Below are 20,208 nucleotides of genomic sequence, written 5' to 3' on the forward strand. Positions count from 1 at the left end.
TTGATATCTGAATGGTCTAATTGCATCTATTCTACTCTCCCATCTAGTTTCACTTAATGGCTTCAAAGTTAATTGTGTTATATGTTTTTTTAAAACAGCCCATCGACGAGTAGAACTACTTAAAAATACAAATATAGCTTGAATTTGAATACAAAATTTGCTTGCTCCAGTTGATGATTTATAGCAGTATCGTTTACAACTAAATTTAGTGTATGAGCATGACATGGTACAAAAAGGTAAATAGGTACTGTTCCTACATATTATTATAAATTATAATAACACTTACGTGACAATAATATTACAATATTACATACCTATTTGATATTTACATTTCAACTAATACCTATCACTATTATTATTATTATTAGAGGCTATAGAAATAGAATATAGATATCCATATAATTATTATTGGTTTCAACAATTTTTTCCGCCTTTCTGGTGGCAGGGATGTTGAATAAATGGTTTTATAATTTATAGGTACATTAGTATAATTTTAAGGTGTAAATTGTAGAGGCCGGCTAATTACATATATATAGGTAGTACCGTACCTACTGAATAAGTATATTTACTGTACTTCATGGTACGTCAGATTGTCAGAACCTATATCACTTTAATATCAGTATCAATATATGCTAGGTAGGTCAGAGATATAGATACACCTAGTTTATAGTTTTCTTTTTTTTATTGTGCGACAAATGACACGACCGTAGTTTCCACAATTTTACAATAAAAAAACTTTAATCGTCTCTAATCTACGTTGTACTCCTCACTATAAAAAGTGACTATATAGGTAGGACCTACCTATAAAACAAGGTAACTTTCATAAAAGAATAATAATACGTTGTACGTGGGTACACAAGCATTTCACAGATAATATTATAATAATATATTATAATATTGCTTTTTATATAAATGTAGATAAGTGCTTATATTTAATCAGCTGATTCGTAATTGAGTAAGTCACTGTAGTCTGTAAAGGATGTGTTAAATTTGAATTAAATTATTATATATTTGTACCTACACGATGAAAAACGATTCCGATCGGAGATTGGAGACCGCATCATCACTGTTTTTCAGTTAATTTTTTTATCGTTGCATATTATATGCAATAGTATTTTTTTATTATATAATATTAAATCATATTTCTGTATAATATACAATAATTACAAGCTGTTATTAATTTATAGGCCAATACCGATGACATATTATATACTTATATATAGGTACTGTATAGATGAACGATGTGAATAGGTTCGTGGTATCAATAATAAATAGCTTATAATGAATCTAAATATTTTGAAAATGTGAACATAATAAACGTATAGAGGCTATCCTAAATCAGTCTCCCTTCCAATATAAGTGATAGCAGTTTTAAATAGGAAAACATTTAAGGGACTATTAGGGTTCCAATAAAATAATTTACCTAGGTACCAATAATACTATATAATTAACCCAATACTCATAAGCCTATGTTAAACAATTTGTGATGAAAAAAAAAATTATACACTCAATACAACTGACGCCACTTAGACTGCTAAAATGTTGCTGCTACCCAATCTGGACCAGATTTACGTCTAGGCTGACAAATTTTGTAAGAAAAAAAAAATCACATTAATGTTGTATGCATCTATGTAACTGCGTAATTTAATACTTAATAATATTTAATTTAAATATTTCAAAAACACAGTAATAAATCCATGAATTCGACACATTGGTAAATTGGTTAACTCTGTGGGCTGCGTCGTGTTAAACTTTCGTAATCGTAATTTAAAATACACGGGTGCACGACACTGAAAATGTCAATAACACGAAGTCAATTTTCTCGTAATGTGAGCTATAAAGATAAGATTTACCTAACCTACCTAGTTAAATATGTAATATAAGTTGTTTCTAAAATTAATTAAGATCGTATCAAACAGATGCTTCGTAGTACACCTAAATATTATGATGATATAAATATATAATCGATGATTTCACACTAAAAAAAGTTCATCGTAAAATGTTATAGATAACATATATGATTAAAAATGTCTTTGTTTATTAGAATTTATAATTACTACTGACCTAATTTGTTTATAATTAAATAAATGTGTTAGTAATAAAACTACATTTTTTTATCTTGGGGTAGAGGTGGCATGACATATTTAAAAGGGGCGGCACCAGTTCTAAGACCAGCGTCCAGCACTGTACTCAATGGCGTAAAAACAAATGTTTTTTATAGTACCTATTGACTATTGAAAGTGTGGTGTATCATCTATATGAATATTTATTGAAAATAATAAAATAAATAATATTTTACAAAAGTACACAGTGGAGTTAGTATGTGGGAACTTCGGCAGTTCGGCAGTGTACTATGTACACAAAAAAATTAAGTACGTCATACATGATGTACGCCTGTAAATTGTAGGTATGATTTCCGATGGGAAAACAATTGAAAAAAAATTGTAAATATTCATAGGCAAAAAATACTTGAGCAGTTTACTGTAACAAACAGTATTTCCGTATTGACAACGGCCGTGACGTCGCATCCCGACTCCCGCCGATCGACCACGATGGAGGATTCATATTCCGTACAGCATAGTACGGACGACGTGTATACGTCGTTACGTACCAGTTACCAGCTGTCGTTACCATATCAAAAATCGAAAACGTTCCGTCCGAACCGGTCCGTTGATTGTGCAACGTTCGAAACGTCCGAAAACCTCCGAGACGGTTATCATTATTACGAGTATCGCGATATCGTGCGTGCGTACACATATTATTATCGCAATACCATTATCCATTATGTATATGTAAATTTGTTATTATTTTTTTTCTCTGGTTATTGTTTTCTCGTTGATAATTAATTATCGTTGAATCGTTTTCGGGTCCCGCCCTGTGATCGAGCGCGCGTCACTGTCGAGTGTCGACGCGACAACGCAATACGAACCGCCGCCGCAGCAGCAGGTGCGAAGGATTTGGAGTTTCGACACAACAACACATTATTATTATTATTATTATTATCATCATCAGCAGTGAGACCTGCCTACATACGTTCCTCCTTATTTAGAACTGGCTATTTGAAGGCCTAAAATTTCCTTCTGTTTTTTACTCCGTTTGTTTTCAATAAATTCCACTTTAAGCACTTTGAAGTCACTATTGTCTTTTGTCTCGCAATGGTCTTTCGGTACCACAACCATCATCAACTTACTACCATCGTTGTCACCGCTGCAGACAATAAGCAATAGCACTAAATATCCCATGTAAGTACTATCTACTTTTCATTTTATCTATTGAATTGCTTATTATTAAGTGATTAGTTTTGCTATTGATATTATATTAGTAGAACAAGAAACCAAACATTTAAATTAGGTATATAATATATATCTAATGGTAAAGTCATATAGTTTGAATAATTCCCGTTGTATAAGTTGATAAGAAAAAAAATATTCAGTTCAAGTCTTAATTAGATAGATAGGTATGTAGTTTTTTCCTTGAACTTTTGATGTTTTCAATGCTAATTAGTATTTAATTACTATGTCAAGTTATAAAACACTGCATAATTATTTATCTTGATAACAACTATTAAGTTATGATTTATGAAAAATGAAACTTATGAACCACTAACCTATCTATTAATTGTTGTATTACATTTTCATACATAAATTTGATTTTTTTTTTTTAAATATGTATTATTATAATTTTTAAATATATAGTTACATACTTCCTAGTCCCATGTTACCACTGTCAACTACATTATTAGGAAGTTATAAAAAAAACAATAGGAGAGAATTCTAAATTAGAATTTGTATAAAATATTTATAAACCCCCCCCCCCCCATTGAAAGTCCTTAAATATTTAATTATGAATTGTAGATAGGTAGTAGGTTCACTTATACACCTATACCAACTGTTGTAAATATTAGAAGAAAAAAATTATATAACTTTATCACCATATTTTTTAGGTGCCAATAAATATAATGCATATACCAGTGGATAAGATAAAATTGATATTAAACATATGAATACGGTATTCCTATCTTCCCTAACTTTACGCTTTTTGGCCAATATGATAGAGAGAAAATTTGCAGTTATTACTCGCATAGAAGTTTCTGTGAAATAAAAAAACTAACATTAAAACAAGAATAATAAGAGATGCAATAATGTTGCTGTCAACTATGATTCAGTTGTGTTTACTATCAGATTTGTATTCAATTTTCATACAATCCATGAATTAAATAATATCCATGAAGAAAATCCGATAAAATTAAAAAAAATATTGGTGTTGAAAATGTATATGTTACAGTTATAAAGTGTGAAACAAGTAATTTTATGAATTTTACACTTTGTTTTAATGAAAGTATTAAATGCATACTAATGTTAAAAGTCATATTATATTTAATGATTTAGCTAGATGTATAAAATAACTATTTATTGGATACAATATTTGGTAACACATAGATAAAGCATATAATATGTTACTAAATAAATTGGTAAATTTTATAATAATTATGAAATTCTTGAAAACAATTTATTATTACGTACTGAAGCTTGGTGACAAAACATTATTTTTGTGACACTAACATGTTTTTGTTATTCATTTAGTCAGAGCCGTATTTACACTTTGTATGCCCTGGTTCAATGATAAATATACGTAATTTTTATTATAACTTTTGCTTCACAGGTTAGGTTCTACAGATTTCTTAATGCAATATGGTATCTATCCGTTTTATTTTTCAATCAAACCAGCATCCTAGAACATACAGTATTATGTTTTAATGACCAATTGATTTAAAAGTACAAAAAGGTTTAAATAATGAAAATATATAAATTGTTTAGAAGTAGAAGGATCAGAAAATATTTTTTGAAATAAATAAAAAGTACTTACAATTTCCGCATTAGCATTTTCTATTTATTATTCTTTCAACTTCTTTAATATTGACTTGGAAATTTTTCAAGACTCCTGTTCTTGGTTCTGTACCATATAAGGCTTTATTGGGGCTTACTTTGATACTAGAATATGCTTTATATTTCATAAATTGATCAAAACAGTCTTTCACTTCATTTGTTTGTTTTATTTTCCTGCATCCTAGTAATGAGTATATTGTCTTTATCTTGATTTGCACGTTCAACACTGGCTTGCGAATAGCTGTGTCTAGACTTTCCATGGACGATTGAAAAATCAGGCCACATATCCTTTAAAAAATGTATAACATTGTTAAAATATGCTGTTTCATCATCAGACTGGAGCACAGATAAAGCAGAAAAAGTGCAAAAATATTCAAAAGAACAGACCTGACCAAACTTGTTTAGCGGGTTTTGGTATTAACGGTTTTAATATACAGAACTTTATTAGGTGAACTTGATAAATACAAATACATTTTTAGTTTTCGTGGGCTGTGATTGAAAATCAATAATATTGATTTGACATCTGCTGTTGAAATTTTCAAAAATCATTGATTTCACAACAATTCCTTTTTTCTGACTTTTTCTTGTTCACAAAAAACACATATGCCAAGGTATTTTTTTATATCATTTTTGTATTTTTTGTTTATTCGTTATAACATTTGGTTTCTACCTCCAAAACTTTCGATATTATAATAGGTTTGTTTTTAACAGTATAACATTTTTTGAAATACGGGCTTTGTAAGGGGCCAATGCCCCTAGGGCCTCTCTTAGACCTGTGTGCTTTGTTTAATACATTGAATAACTCAGTAACCATTACATATATTTTTATACTTAGATCTTTTTCACTTAGTGAAAAAATTTATTTTTCGATACCAATTACTACTATAGTGTCAAAATGTCTTGCCAACCAATAATGACGAGTTAATTCTTTTTTATTTTATGTCCATCACCAAACTTATGTACTTATGTTCAGTTAAAAACGCATTATCATTTTTATGTGTTCCTAAGTTTTTACATAATCTTTGAATTTTTATTTCATCAAATACTCATAACTCGTGTTGTCATATCATATTTTAGTCAGTGAGAGTCACAAAAAGCACACAGTCACAAACACACGTATTCAAGTCAAACACTCCTAAATCGTACACAAGACTGTGTTTAATGCAACAATTGCAAGCTAAAATAAATTACACAGTTCCTAGACTACTCACCTCAATCAATTATGATTTATGTGTACCAAAATTTGATACCATTAAGATAAAAAATGAAATACCCACCTTAATTATACAATTAGGTAGACACGTATCATCATTTCGGCTGTAAAATTATCAATAATACGTTATAATTGTTCAAAATTGAAAATATGATCATTATTATAGATTACCTATAAACATTTTATAAGCTTTAATTAAGAGACAAAACGAATTTCATACAAGCTCTCAGTTACTCAAACCTTGATAAATCGAAATTCTCGATATCTCGGATTAATACAATTCCCCTTAAAACAACAATAACACTTTATGTTAAAATAATCTTGTCAACTAGAAAATTAATAGACAAAATTTTGATATTACCAATTTTTTCATCTACTAAATATATGTAGTTTATTACCACAATATTTTTCGCGTATGCCTTTTTGTAAAACCCAAACAATACAGTCCACTATCAGCAAATAGAACCCTGTACCATCACAAGTAAAGAAGCGACAATTGCATTACAAAAATTATGTAAATATATTGAAACCAATGAAGATATGGAAGATTTATTTAAAACACTTGGCTGTTTATAAAATAGAATAGAGAACAATGTTTTAAATAAAAATAAACAATTAACTTTAGACCAATTCTTAAAAAAATAATATGTAGGGTATGTATATTTTTTTATTTCTCTAATGTATACTATTTAAAAAAAAAATTTTTTTGATCATTTCAAACTTTTAGTATAGTCGATTTTTTATCCTGTGAACTTCCGAGTTACCAAAAGTACACCTTACTATATTTTAACTAGTTGTATTAGTTATTTTATAAAATACCTAGTTTTTTAATGGAATACCTTCAAAACGTCATTGACTGTCAAAAAGTTTAGATTCAGAAAAATGTATGATTTAGAGTCTTTAAAAAAGATTTTGTAATGTAAATTACAAATATAATAATAAGAGTATGCTACTGTACAGTGTACGTGTAATATGTGTACTAAAATTTTTAAACATAACTAAAATACCTATGTCTACTATACATTTTCAACACTTGTTTTTTCAGTATTATTTTAATGTTGGTAATGTATGAAATAGTGTTCATTAACATATACAGTGGATTCCACTTAATGTGGGCACGTTGGGACCAGCCCTGTTTGCCCACATTAAGTGGTTGCCCATAAAAACCGAAATTAGTTTTTAAAAAAAATCATAGTAAAAAAAGTTTTTATTTGTATTATCATATATGTAATTGAAAAAATGTTAAATAATTACTAGGTATACAAATAAAACTAAATACATTATAATATACTAAATAAAATTAATCTTTGAATGTAGAATGTATACTTTCGATTAACACAATCTCATAGATATTCATCATTAACAGACTAAGAATAGGTCACACCTGAATGACTCATGGTTACCAGTTACCTAATGTCCTGAGTGAGCCCCCCTCACGTATGACGTATCCTCGCGGAATGTTTTGAATAACTCGATGCAAGGAAACGCAACATTTATCCGGTGACTTAAATGACATACTTGGACCAGTCCTGCCATCACCTAACATATTCGTGTTCCTCCAGGTGACAGGATTGAACAAACTCATTTAACCTTCTGAACAACACAACTTTAAAATTGAAACTTTAATAATAATTTTTAATATTATTATGTCACACTTATTTGTAAAAAAAAATTTATCTTACCCAATGGCCGAGGGTGAAACCCGATTAAACTAGTCCTTTTTAAATACATATGTGTGTATTCTAACGCTATGATAAAATAAAACTGCCCACATAAACCGAATCGAGTGTCCATATTACGCAGCTTTATTTAACATCTTTAATATACATTTGTATTGGGACCAGACATGATTGCCCACAATAAGCGGATGCCCATATTAACCGGTGACCACATTAAGCGGAATCCACTGTATTAAGATCAATCAATTTTCATGAATTCAAATTAATTACTATTTTTTTTTTAATTTAAATTTATATTACTAAATTATTTAATGATACCATTTTTTTCCCTTAAGATTTTTTACAAAGTAGTAAAGAATACATTTTTTAACATTTTGACAAATGTTTTTGATAGACTCATTTTTATTATGACCTGGTATTATTACACCTGAACAATATATACAATTTTAGTCAAATTAGTTTGTTATTAATATTATAACTGCTTTTAATAAAAATTGACCACAAGATATAGAATACTCTTATATACTTAACTATTAATTAAAAAGTTATAACTTTTTGAATTTTGAATAATATTTATTCGTTGCAAATCGTTTTAGATCTTTTATGTGCATATTTTATCAATTTTTACTCCTTTAACTTTTAATCCCTAATTATTACATTACACACATATTGCATATTTATAAATTGTAAAAACAAAGTAGTTTTTAAATATTATGACTTCTAATTTAAAAACATTTTTATACTCAGGTCAACACATTACTTACGTCATAATTACTGAATACTTAACTATGTTTGTTAGGTTAATTGTTTATGTTAATTTCAGATTATGATATACTACATTGGAATGCATAATTTATATTTATTCTTAAAAATTAAAGTAATAAATAAGATATATCATAATATTATATCAAGTTGATAATGAGCATTTGACACAATGGAGAACTTATCACCATTGAATCAACCTAGCAAACTAATTCGACCACCAACATTGAAACGAGGCCGATCCGGTGATTCACAAGGTGGCAAAGTAAGACATACAATTTTCAAAATGATTATAGCTGTTCAGCCGTATAGGACAATTATTTTAACAGTTAACATTTAGTATCTTAACAGTATTAACTTATTTCAAACTAGGAGTGAATTAGGTATAGTTAATAAATATTAAGTTTAAATCAGTTGTGGACCAACATTTGGCTTGGTTCCAATGTAACTTCACTCCACTAATATTAACTTAAATAATTATAACTTATTACCTACTTGTTCAAAATTTAAATTTTACCAAAAAATATTTTGGTTTGAAATATAAAATTAAAAATTTAGGTTGTTATTCAATCAAGTAAGACTTGAAAAATGTGTTGGTTTTAAATACTGAAAATTGTGGTAAAAACATATTTTTTCAATCATATTGTCTGCAATAAATTTGAATAATGTAAAAAAAATATAATAAAAAATATTTATACTTTTCAAGATAATGAGTGTTTGCTGTTAAAAAAAACATTCAGTATACTATGAAAAAGTTTAAATTGACAACTAATTAACATTAAATATATTTAATACTAATTTGTAGATCAAACTTGAAAGGGTTATTGGTCTGACAGTGTCAACAAATTCATCATTAGATGTCGATAATAATACTGGAATCATTGCTTATCCAGCTGGGTAAGTAATAAATATTATTTTTACCAAACATATTTGATAATTATTAAAACTTTGAGTAGTACCTAACAATGCTTAGAATTAGATTAAAAAATATATTATTATTATTCAAATAGAATTGTAGGTTTATGTGTAAAATTGTAAAAACTTAGTTTTCTTTTATAGTAATATTAGATACTTTTTTAGTGTACTAAATATTATAGCGCCAAGTCGGTTCTTATAGATAAATATAACTATGTCCAGTAATGAATTTTTAAATTATAATAAATTTAACCATAATTCTTTAATCTTCAATAAGTTATAAAGTAATAAATTCAAATATTGAAAATGTAAGTTCAAAAATGTGGAAATTTAGTTTTGCTGAATAGTACAGTTGGTGTCAAGTGTACCTCGTCATTGCGTAAATTACTGTAAAGTTTGTTTTCACTCTTAAGGCCTAAAAATAGATTCTGCCTACTTTCTTTCTTACCATTAAACACCTAAGCCATGATCACAAAATATTTATGTACAAATAATTTGTAAATATATCTATACAAAAAGGTTGGGCAAGTGGGTATTGTTCTACTGTACATTAGGTGCTGAGTGGGTTAATATAATTAATATAATATTATAATATATAATCAATATAATTAATTTAGCACATACATTTGAATTCAATGATCTAAAATCATTGCATATGAAAAAAGATTTTAAGTAAGGTGGCCAGACGGATTGCTGACAGCTGATATTACAAAATGTATTTGAGATATTGTTGCTATTAAAGTAATTGATTTTATTTTTACTACCTATTGGCTAAAACAGTAGGTTGAATATGAGGAACCTTGTGTTCAATTTCCAAGGTTTTTGACTAAACGTAAATTATTTTAATTTTTAACTAAATGTATGCAAAAAAAAAAAATTTTAAATGAATTAAAAATATATTCATACATTGTTAAAAAAATCAATACATTTAGAAAATTATACAATGTACAAAAAATGCCAATATAAACATATGGTTAAAATTACGAGTACATATTCATTTTTGACTTATACCAAAAACCACATCATATTAAAATCAGTACATTCATAGCCCCACTTACAATTTAAAATATTTTATGCTACTTAAGTTCTACTAAGCAATCTATTGTTATTTTATAATTTTATTTTTATGGTAAATTTAAAATCAGATTTTAATGGTAGGTATATTATACAACTATTATTTATTAAATTTAAAATGTGCGCATTGTACTTCAGATGCATTAAGTTAAATAAAACATTTATATTTATAACTTAAGTGCATAATATAATAACTTTTAGATGTACTGTGGTATTCCACAATCCAGTTTTGGGTTCCGAAACACATTTGTCTAACATCTGTAGAAGGTCAATAACGTGTTTAACATTTTCATCTGATGGAAGATATCTTGGTACTGGGGAATGCGGCCACCAGTCAAATGTTAGGGTTTGGGATATGGCAGATTTTACCCAAATAGCTGAATTTCCAGGCCATAAATATGGAATAAATTGTGTGGTAAGTTTTAGATTTGATCAAAAACCACTATTCTGTAAAATAAGGGTTATTATAATTTTTAAATAATTTTTTATTTGTAGGCTTTTTCCCCCAATCAAAAATATTTAGTTTCTGTAGGATCACAACATGACATGATAGTGAATGTTTGGGAATGGAAATTAAATTTAAAATATGCATCTAACAAAGTGTCTGCTAAAATTAAAGCTATCGCCTTCTCAGATAATGGTAACTTTATTACAATTGGCAATAGACATGTAAAATTTTGGTACTTGCAGTCTTCTAGATCGGTTTCAGTAAGTTAAAGATTTACAATTATTTGGTTATAAATTATAATTTTGTCATTATTTCTAATGATTTTAGTACAAAGAACCAGTACCATTAATGGGCCGGTCAGCTATTTTAGGAGAGCAACGAAATAATGATTTTATTGATGTTTGTTGCGGACATGGTGAACTAAAAGATTATACCTATGCAATAACAAAATCTGGATTACTGTGTGAATTTAATAATCGTAGATTATTAGATAGATGGGTTGAATTAAAAGTAATTATAAATTATATTAATGTACTTTGAGTTACTACTTTATTTGATTATTTTTTAGACTACTAGTGCCAACTGCATGGCAATTGGTAATCAGTTCATTTTTGTTGGATGTGCTGAAGGTATTGTAAGGTGTTTTAATCCAGGAACTCTTCAATTTGTAACTACCTTACCTCGAACTCATTATTTAGGTGTTGATGTAGCTCAAGGACATGACATAAGGTAATTATCTTTACAAATTAACTTTGGGTTTTAATTTAAGATCATCTTATTTATTTAGTCATATGGCCAATATTCCACCAAATGCGAAGTATCCTGATGCAATAGCACTTGCTTATGATGAAACTAATATGAAGGTCACCTGTGTTTACAATGATCATAGTTTATATGTTTGGGATGTTAAAGATATTAAAAGGGTAAGTACAATATCATATTTGTTATTTTTTTATATCTAATCCTAAATGTTTTCAACCAGGTGGGAAAATCAAATTCTTTTCTATTTCATTCGGCGTGTATTTGGGGAGTAGAAATGTATCCTGCATTAGAGCATGATTTACAAATTCCTAAAAACTCATTTATAACCTGCTCAAGTGATGATACCATTAGAGTTTGGAACCTAGACAGAATAGAATATGATAGAAAATCTCTTTATCAAAAGAATATTTACAGTAATGTAAGCATAAATAATTCATTTAACTTTAATGATATAACTAAAATTGTCAATTTTCCTCTTTCTAGGAACTTCTTAAAATAATTTACATTGATCCTGAGCTAAATTTTATCAAGAATACAGAATTAAATTTAGTTGAGAAGAATGATTCATCATCATACGATGGCAGAAATGGGGTTCGAGCTATAAGAATTAGTCCTGATGGTGTACATCTTGCTTCTGGTGATCGTTCTGGTAACATAAGGTAATATTTTGAAAGTTGAAATTCAATTAACTTTATTCAAATATTAAAATTTTTTCTGCCTCCATCATTAATTGTTTCTAATATTAGGTTCATAGGGATGCTGCTAAAGAGGCATTTTCTTGTCTTAAATCACATTTCATTATTGTTTGTTGTATTATAGTATTTACAAACTTACATACAAAAAGTAAATTTACTGTCTCACTAATAAAAAAAAAAATTTATTTGGTTCTGATTTTAACAAAATTCATTTTTTTTTCAATTTAAAAAGGATGTATATTTTACTTGATAATAATGTTATGAAAAGAAATTTCAACTTAAAATGTTTGTACTATATGATTAAATATTTCTTTAACATATGACATCAGTTTTAATTTTTGTACATTTAATAGGGTTCATGATTTGAAGACTTTACGGCAGGATTGTTTAATTGAGGCCCACGATGCTGAAGTATTGTATTTAGATTATACCAAGTACAGTGACAAAATCAAGTTATTTGCTTCAGCTTCAAGAGATAGATTGATACATGTATTTAATGTTAATAAAGTAAGTAATTACTAATGTGTTAAGTAGTTTATTACAACAATGGTTCTTTTGAACAAACTTTATTAATAAAAACAATGTATGTTTTTTGCAGGGATATGATTTTACACAAACACTAGATGATCATTCATCATCAATAACAGCTGTTCGTTTTATAAACTCTCACAATAAACTTCAAATGGTTTCTTGTGGAGCAGACAAATCAATTATATTTCGAAATTACAATGAAGTTAGTTAAACATATAATTGATTATTGTGTACATTACCCTGTTATAATAATTGTAATATGATATGTATTAATCACTTATTTCAGTCAAATGATAATAAAAACCAAGGTAGTTTTGCACATGATCATTATGTATCAGGAAAAACCACATTTTATGATATGGAAGTGGACCCTAAACAGAAACACATTATGACTGCATGTCAAGATCGAAATATTAGAGTGTACAACACAACATCTGGAAAACACACAAAAACATTTAAAGGTTCTGTAGGGGATGAAGGCTCACTTATCAAAGTAATCATTGTATTTTTGTTTCTTAAACTTTAAAAAAATGTTTTATTTAAAATTTGTGTTGAGCAGGTAGTTTTAGACAGAAGTGGATCATTTATTGCTACTAGTTGCACCGACAAAACTCTGTGTGTATATGATTTTGTTGCTGGAGAATGTTTGGCTACTATGTATGGTCATTCAGAACTAGTTACTGGATTAAGATTTACTAATGATAGTAAACATTTAATATCAGCTAGTGGTGATGGTTGTATATTTGTATGGCGAATGCCATCCGACATGATAAAACATGCTAATTCCAATAAAAAACAAATATCTAAAATTGAAAGGTAAATTATGTTAAATTATAATTATGTTAAAAAAGTGCTGTTGAGTTAATTAGTAATAAGAAATAATAATTGACACAAATATTATAATGATTAATTTATTATTTTCATTTTAGACCTGTTCCAGTTTCAATTATTGAAAATGAAACTACATCATTTGCACATAAAATAGTTGAAGAAAATGAAACAAATACGTTTAGTATTCCTGCGTAAGTGGCAATTTTTCATTTAGTGTATTACTTAGTATATAATCATTTTTGTATAATAGAGATGGCCACCAATTACCATTATGGGCCAAGAACCAAGTCTCCGATGATATTCCAACTGATACATTGTTAAGTACTTCTCAAAATCAAATAAACGCCCCTAAAGGACAATGGGCTCAACGAGCAACTAGTTCATCAGAACCTAGTAGTATTTTGCAATTACCTATTAATAAAGATGACTCTGATTGTTTTAAAGATGATAGTTCTGTAGACAGTGGTACTGAAACTAGTAGATCAATTTATCCTGAAAGTCAAAAAGAGTCATTAATAGTACCAAAAAAGGTAAATCAACTATACCAAGTTTTTAATATATTCACTGTAATTTATTTCCCATATTTAAAATACATTCAGTACTCATTTCCATAAAATCAAATGTATTTGTATTTACAAATTCAATATTATTTTTTTAGACAATGCGTATGCCTCCTGTATTTGTTCCACATGATTTTGAAGAAAATACCTTAGCTCATGTAAGTATAAACGAAACAATAATATTGTGAGGATATGTTTTAGGGTTTTAGTGAGAATATATATCTATTAGGAGTTTCAGATAAAATTAATTTTAATTGATAATATTAAGATCTTTCATTGTACCTACCCATTAATGTACCGAAGTAATCAATTTCAAGTATAAATGATTATATTTGACCAATATTCATTTACATTTTTAATACTGTTCATTTAATATATAATATTAAACCAACTTTTTATAGATTTATTTTATTTATTTTTGTACTTAGATTTATACATTAATCACACAATTAATATTTTTTCAACTAGTTCTACTTTTTATTGTTTAAAAAACAAATATTTTAGTCATGTGACAACAATTTTAATATTGATTTTGAAACACTCTTCCCAAAAACATATCCAATAATAAGTATTTTATTTGTTATTATCTTATAATCATTTATACAATTATATAGTTAACATCTGAAAAGACAAATTCTCAAACCATGTCAGATATTCAGCGTATTCGTAATTTAACCGATGACAGTTCATTAGGCAGCTTTAAAAATGAAGTAATTATGAGTTTTATTTAAATGTTAACTGTACAAAAATAACGTGCATGTTAAAAATGTTTAGGAATTGGAAAGTAATGATCACGATGGTGATATTGAAGATTCTGAAGGTGAATGGATTGGTAATGCAAAAATAAAAAATACTGTTTTGTATTACCCATCCAATAATGATGACCTTGTCAAGTAAATTATTAAATAATTTATCTTTACAACAGTTAATAAATAGAAAACCTTTTTTTATTTTATTTAGTGATTATACTATTACAAAATTGGATTCTGATGCTCTTAGAATGTCTCAAAGAAAGTCTAAAGCCATTAAACAAAAAGATCGTTTATTATCATCTGGGCTCACTGATTTATCTAGTCATTCCATGTCTGGCAGCCAGGGAAGTGACGATGATGATGATGATACTTCAACTCCAAGTGTTGACCATTCAGATAAAAATTCAACAATGTTTTCAACTAGGTAAGAAAACTAAAATTGTTTAAATATTATTAGCTTGTTTAATTATTTATTTATTTTAGTACTGAAAGATTAGACATGATTGAAAAACGCGAACAATTCTTAAAGAATACTTTTGAATCACTTGGTGGAACTGAATCTGATTTTCAAGACAATCAATACCATTTCCCTAGTAATTTTTAACTTAAATTATTTAAATAATTACTTGCATAATTATCTAAAATTATTTGTTAAACTTGTAGGTAAGAGAAGTTTATCTTCACAATACAAAGGAAATAATAACGGTTCCACTGTACAACAGAATTCAAACATTGAATCTCATAGTAAAAGAGAAGAACTTCAGCAAAGGATTGAAGAAACTCGAAGAACTTTACAAAACGTCTGTAGAATACATTATTTTGTAACTGAAGGATTATATTTTATTATTTTATTTTAGTTGGGAGCGCATTCCAACTTAAAAGCTAGTCAAAGTATTTGTGATTTAAGTAGAAATTATGGGAAATCTCCATCAAAATTACCAGTTCGCAACCATTTATCAGGTATGAACATTTACTTGTTAAGGATATTTCATCACAGCTGCGTTTTTTTTCTAAATTGATTTTTTTCTAATCTATTTATATTTTACCAATTGTACTGACTATCCTAGGTTTCTTCTGCAGTCAATACAATTGGTAACAAATTTAGGCTTATATTCATAAAAATAATATATGTTATTCATACGACGGCACACCTTACCAACTTGGTGTGCACATGTTGAATTAACCCTCGCTTTTAATTGAACATATAATCACACACACACTAATGATAATTAACTATTCGTCAACACCTATATGTCATGGATGAATTTTACCTAATTGTCTATAGTTATGTCCATAAAAATTAACGGTTTTGAATCATCTTAAGGGGCCACCTTACTAACATTTGTTTTCTGTTTATCTTCGGCACAATAAAGAATATTCTGTACTTTCACGTTTACAATTCTCTAATTCAGTTTAAGGAAAGGGTTATTGTAAATTATAAGTATGGTAACTTTTAACTTAAAAAAATATATTTCTTGTGTTTTGGCCGCATTGTTTTATAATTTTTTCATTTTATAGAAAAAAGAAGTTATTAATGGTTAAAAATAAAATAAATTAAGTTAAAGTAAAACATGCTTATCTAGATAAAAGAAAAAAATATCTGATCAATGCACAATAAATATATATGGCGTTTCATAAAGAACACAGTTTTTTAAATGCTGAATAATTTGTTGCTGTTAGGTTGGTGGCATTTTTCTTATAATTTCTGTTACCTATGGATGTTGAGGTTTTTAGTAATTGTTCAATAAATTATGCATTTTGTTTATTTCTCTTTATGGAGTGGTACATAATCGAGCAACTTGTTCATTAAACTTTGTACCATCCTCTGACACCGTGAAGCACTGACCTCAACAACAATAGCAAAGCTAGTCAGCAAATTTGAAGAGATAGAATCACCTGAAAAATAAAAGAGAAAAATTAAAAATGGTGTTCTCTATGAAACACCCTATACTTAAACAACATATGAAGGAACCTCCTTTTTAACGAAACTAAACCAGATAGTCATAATAGAACAATTTTCTTTGAAGTTTAATAGATCAATAAGGTATTAACAATAACATTTGTTTTGCTAAGCCCAAATTTGCTGTTTTGTATTTTTAAACAGAACATCAGTACAGTACAATATTCAATTTTAGTGTTCTTTTAATAATCCTAAGATTAAATACCTGTATATTATAATATTACAATCTTGATTAATATTTTTTATTTTGTGTTCATATTTTTAGTTGATAAACAAACTAATGGAGTGGGGTCTATACGTAGAGTATGTTCTTTAGTAGATTTGTCTTCGAGTACGCCAATTAAAGACGGTCAACTGTATAATACATTCAATGGAAGTGGTAAGTGTATTCAAACTAGTTTTGACTTTATAATGTATTATTTAACAAAGCTAATTAATATTTTGTTTATACTAGGTTCAGATAATTCAAAAACAAATTCTAAAAGTTTTTCAAAAAAAATAGTTGCCAGCAATATGCATAGAAGTAGTTCTGTCAGCGTTTTGGATCAAGTATATTAATTAAACATGTTATGTCCCAACATAAATATATGAATTTATTAAATATAATATTTAGAGTGATTCTGAGAGTGATGCCAGTCAATCTACCAATGGTGGGAAGAAAAGCACAACAGCTATACGAGTTATGAGACCAACAATATCGTCACAAAATAAAATTATTATGAACAAATCAAATCTTTTACGTAGAAGAAGCACAAATTCTTCACAATCTACAAGTAAAAAAGTACCATATTCTATAAAAACATTATTTATTAATTCTAAATAATTTTCAGCTGCTCTTAATATTATTGGACATAATGAAGATTCTAGTTCAGAAGAATTTTTCACATCTTTACATAATAATAAAACAAATCAAACCATGCATTCCAGAATAAATCCTATTGTACCTAGGTATACATTTACTATCCCTATTTTTTTTATCTATATTGAAAATTATTAATAAATTAGTATTAAACTATTTAATATTTATTTAATTATTTACAGTCGTAACAATTCTTCTTTAACCAGAAGTGTGAGTGAAATGAATCTAAAGAGTCCATCAAGTAAACCATTTGAAAAGTCTAGAATTCGTAGTAATGATTTGACTATGAAAACAAAAAGTAGTGGAACAATAGGCCAACAAAAGAACTTAAAGAGTAAATTTTTAAATACTTTTAGTTTCCATAAAATTATACTTACTGAATTTTTAGATTATTTATCTTTGATGGCTGATCAACTGTTTCAAACAACCGATAAAATTTTGGAACATACAAATTGTGTCAATGTCAATGATAGACGTATAACTAAAGCAGATGTTACCGATGTAATGACAAAACTAGAACAAATTGTTAGTAGTGGCGGTATGTTTGCTCATCAAAATTCAAGAGCAGCACTTAACAGTACTCAACAATATTTAGATGTTCTGATTGATTTGATAAAAAAACGTTTATCACTTGAAGTCATTTAAATCACCAATTGTCAATATTTTTAGCCTTAAATTCTATTATTTGCTATATTTAATTAACCTTTAAGAAAGAATGGCCATCTAATAACTAACATTATATTTACACACAGAATAATTTTAACACTAATTAGATTTTCGGGGTGTAAATGCACATTTTAGAATATGTATTATTATACAAGAATATTGTATGAATTTGTTAGAAATGAAACAATAGCTCTCTAAGTTTTCTTATTGTTTTTTTGTTTCATTTTTTTAAATGATGGAATGATAGACCATTCTTATTTTTATATAATATTAAATAACTAACAATAAATTAGGTCATTTAAAAAAGTTAGTCTTTATTTTTCTTCTGAAAAATTGGAACGTTTTACCAAAGAAAAACATAGAAATGATTTTTCACATTTTATTATTGTTTGACTAGTTTTATTAGCTCGAGTTCCTGATTGTTCTTTATCTGTATCAGTCGATATTTTTGATGTGCATGGGGTTCTGAATACTTTTTTTTGTAGATAACATGTTATTTTAATTGTTTACATCAGAGTCCACAATGTAAATGGTTATATGTCGTCCCAACTAGCTACGATCAAACTGTGTATACATACATTTTTATAATATCATAGTTATTAAACGATGTTGGAACTAATAGACTAATTTATATAATCCGTCCAAATATATGTATATGATATGTCTGTTGAAGGTTTACTAATTTATAGTGGTTTAGTGATGACGCTTACATTACCCCTCACCAATCTTCATGGACACTATATGTAATGAATTATAATCCTGTAATAATTTATTTTATATTAGAGTAATTGTATTGTTGTTAAATAGTTTAGTTAAGCTGAAAGTATACGTTTATTTTAAAAATTATATTCTTGTCTTGTTAATCTTTCTTTCTTATTGTTATTTAGATAATTATATTAGCTTAATAATTGTATGTTTCATTTCTAATTCTGAACGTATTAATTCTACATGTATTACAAACTACAGTATTACAATATATTATGTGCCTTTTATTACAATATATTACTAGTCATGTTAAGTAATAAGGTTTAGTTAAGATAGTTAATGCAATACATGCAAGTACTTACCCTTCCATTATGTATTAGTTATTGTTAAAGGTGGAAAAATAATGAGAAGTTTTGATATATTTTGTTTATTGAAATATTCAATATTTTATATAAAAATATTTAATTATTATTATAGCTATTTTTAACTAATTCCGTCCAAATATCTTTAAATACAATTTTCAAAAAGACGCTCATTATTTTTATTGCATCTTGACTGACCTTATTAGTTATAATCAACAGTATTTATGATATTTATTTATTATTGTCAAATAAAATATTAAAATACATACATTATTAAATTGGTTGTATACGTTATTATATAAATTCTATTAATCTTTTGTTGTATTTATTTAATTTTTCTAAATAACTTTTGTTTTATATTTTTATCCCTGTATTCTTTTATAATCACACATTATTATTGTGCTTGATGAATATGGAAAATCAGTAAAATATTTCACATTTAGTTTGAATAACTGCAGTTAACATAATTTTTTATTTGATTATGTTTCAAGATTATTCATTTCAAACATGCTAACTTTTAATTTAAATTACGATTAATTATGAAATGT

At 27.3% G+C, this 20,208-nt stretch overlaps 1 protein-coding gene across 1 annotated transcript; it reads left to right on the forward strand.

Annotated features, from left to right (window-relative positions):
* Nucleotides 1-2,772: 2,772 nt before the first annotated feature.
* LOC111040720 (mitogen-activated protein kinase-binding protein 1) lies at nt 2,773-19,206 on the forward strand. Its single transcript, XM_022324726.1, has 29 exons — nt 2,773-3,242; nt 8,602-8,805; nt 9,346-9,437; nt 10,731-10,944; nt 11,025-11,237; nt 11,305-11,487; nt 11,546-11,706; nt 11,765-11,900; nt 11,960-12,157; nt 12,223-12,398; nt 12,788-12,941; nt 13,033-13,167; nt 13,252-13,458; nt 13,525-13,781; nt 13,895-13,987; nt 14,047-14,326; nt 14,455-14,514; nt 14,971-15,066; nt 15,131-15,249; nt 15,317-15,532; nt 15,592-15,701; nt 15,772-15,908; nt 15,966-16,068; nt 17,334-17,447; nt 17,523-17,617; nt 17,682-17,841; nt 17,899-18,016; nt 18,110-18,261; nt 18,316-19,206. The coding sequence occupies exons 2-29, from the start codon at nt 8,713-8,715 to the stop codon at nt 18,570-18,572; spliced, it is 4,329 nt and encodes a 1,442-aa protein (XP_022180418.1). The 5' UTR covers nt 2,773-3,242; nt 8,602-8,712; the 3' UTR covers nt 18,573-19,206.
* Nucleotides 19,207-20,208: the final 1,002 nt, after the last annotated feature.

Source organism: Myzus persicae, unplaced genomic scaffold, assembly GCF_001856785.1.
Source record: "Myzus persicae strain clone G006 unplaced genomic scaffold, MPER_G0061.0, whole genome shotgun sequence".
NCBI classification, from domain to species: Eukaryota; Metazoa; Arthropoda; class Insecta; order Hemiptera; family Aphididae; genus Myzus; species Myzus persicae.